At 47.8% G+C, this 2,020-nt stretch overlaps 1 protein-coding gene across 1 annotated transcript; it reads left to right on the plus strand.

The window, feature by feature from the left end:
• Positions 1 to 863: 863 nt before the first annotated feature.
• On the plus strand, positions 864 to 1,379 carry LOC100714488 (transcription elongation factor A protein-like 3). Its single transcript, XM_005008707.2, has one exon. It carries the CDS (start codon positions 864 to 866, stop codon positions 1,377 to 1,379), a length of 516 nt encoding a protein of 171 aa, XP_005008764.2.
• The last annotated feature ends 641 nt before the right edge of the window (positions 1,380 to 2,020 follow it).

Raw genomic sequence — 2,020 nt, forward strand, 5'->3', positions numbered from 1 at the left:
CCACAATTGCCTGCTGCCTTCCAGACCCTCCCCTTCCCCATTCCTCTATCCCTTTTGAGCAGGCAAAAGAGTGGAGGCATTGCGCTGTGAGAAATGGAGATGCATTCGAGAAATAACTGCCCTTTCACACGGAGCACCTCTGGAGACAAACTGACCTGAGCTGAAAGAAAGTTAAGGGAGGGGCAGACTGTTTCCGGGAGAAGACACAGAAATCCAAACAGTTTGGAAGGCATCCTGGTTAATGCACAAGGCCTGAAAGGAAAGAGGGTAGAGTGGGGGAAGGGAAAGGTCAGTGAGGAAGACATGGATTCCGAAAAGGGACCTAAGTCCCTGAGAACTCCCTGAGTGCACAGCCTCTGCCCCTATGTCCTATGTGTCTGCAGGTGTGCACATCTGTTGTGGCCAGCTCTCTGAGGCCTGAAAAGAAGGAGCAACCTGCCCAAGATCCCCACAGGTCAGTGGAAGGTCAGTAGTGTGCACAAGGACCCAGGGGGTTGAGAGTACAGAGAGCACTGCTCCCTACTTAACCCTAGGCCTGTGTTGGGCAGAATGAGGGCTCCAGAATGCCTGCCCCAACCACATACAGTGCACACACCTTGCCAGGCAGGGGAACAGTTGGCTCTGTCAGCGCCTGCCAGTGAATTGTTGGCTCTCAGTGTATAGGTGGAATGTGGTGTGAGTGTAAGCCACAAGCCACACTTGGATGGATACCAGGCCAGTTTAAAAGAACTTTCACAAGGGAGATGCAAGTCTTCTTTGGACCTTGGTTCCACCCCTGTCCCCTGAGTCTCCTATGTCTCCTCTTTGTCTCCGCTTCCCTTCACCCCTACCCCTAGGACAGGAGCAGAAGACAAAATCACCACATGGAATATCTCTGCAGTGAAAATGAAGGGAAGCCAGAAGAGGATGGAAAAGCAGAAGACAAAGTAGAGCCTGAAGGTGAAAGAAAGACAGAAGAGGAAGGGAAGCCTGCCCCTGAGGGGAAGCCAGCACCTGAAAGAAAGCTAGAGGGTAAAGGAGAGGCAGATGTTGCGGGACAAGGGGAAGAGAGCAAACAGGAAACACAAGGAAAGCAGGAGGGCAGGCCAAAATCCCAGGCACAGCCAGTCAGCACACTGTGGGCCACTGAAAAGCACCCCATTGAAGATTGTGTGTCCTGCAAAGCAAGAAGAAAAACAGGTAGAGGGACTGAGGATTCCCCCAAGGACCGTCAGAATTTACAGGACAGATATTTGAGCAGCATGGAGATGATGAGACAGCACACAGATATGGAATGGATTCAGGAAGAGCTAAAGAAAGATCAAAGGGTAAATGATTATCAGTGGATGCGAATACAGCTACAGGATGCATACCACCAAGGGGCCCCCAAGGGGCCCTAGGGGAGTGAGGGGTGGAGGTAAGAGCCAAAGAGGCTTGCAGGATATCCCATACCTTTAATGCCTTTGGTCTTACAGTCTGACTTTGCTGATGAGCATAGTGTTGGCCCTGCTTACCTTGGCAGAAACTTCAAACTTATACTTTGCTTTAGGTATGACTCTCCTTACCAGCAGCCTTTTGATCCAACTATAGCACTTTGTCTTTTAGTACAGTACTGGGTTTTTGTCCATATGCATGTAGAACAACAGTAAAAATGTTTGCAGAACCACATATACAGTATCAGCCTATTTTTATAAAAATGTAAATATGTGTGCATAATGCAATTATACAAGGAAGACTCTGAAAGTGTGTACACTAAAAAGTTAGCAGTGGTTATTCCTACACAGTGACCAAGGATAGATCTCACCTGCACTCAAAATGAGCCTGCTAGTTATGTAACTCCATGCCATTGCTCTACTACTATACCCATCTAGAATCTTCCTTAGGTATACAACCAGGTCAATAGGTACTGCTGCCGCTTCTGGTACCTAGCCATCCTGTGTCTCCTCTATGTATGATTCTTTTTTGTTGTTCACTCATCTCCTTTTCCTAATGGATATATTTTGCAGTTGCCACATCATAATATTTTTAAAAGAGTGAAAAG

Source organism: Cavia porcellus, unplaced genomic scaffold (genome assembly GCF_034190915.1).
Source record: "Cavia porcellus strain 051 isolate PalLab524CR breed Dunkin Hartley unplaced genomic scaffold, mCavPor4.1 scaffold_3, whole genome shotgun sequence".
In the NCBI taxonomy this organism is placed as follows: Eukaryota; Metazoa; Chordata; class Mammalia; order Rodentia; family Caviidae; genus Cavia; species Cavia porcellus.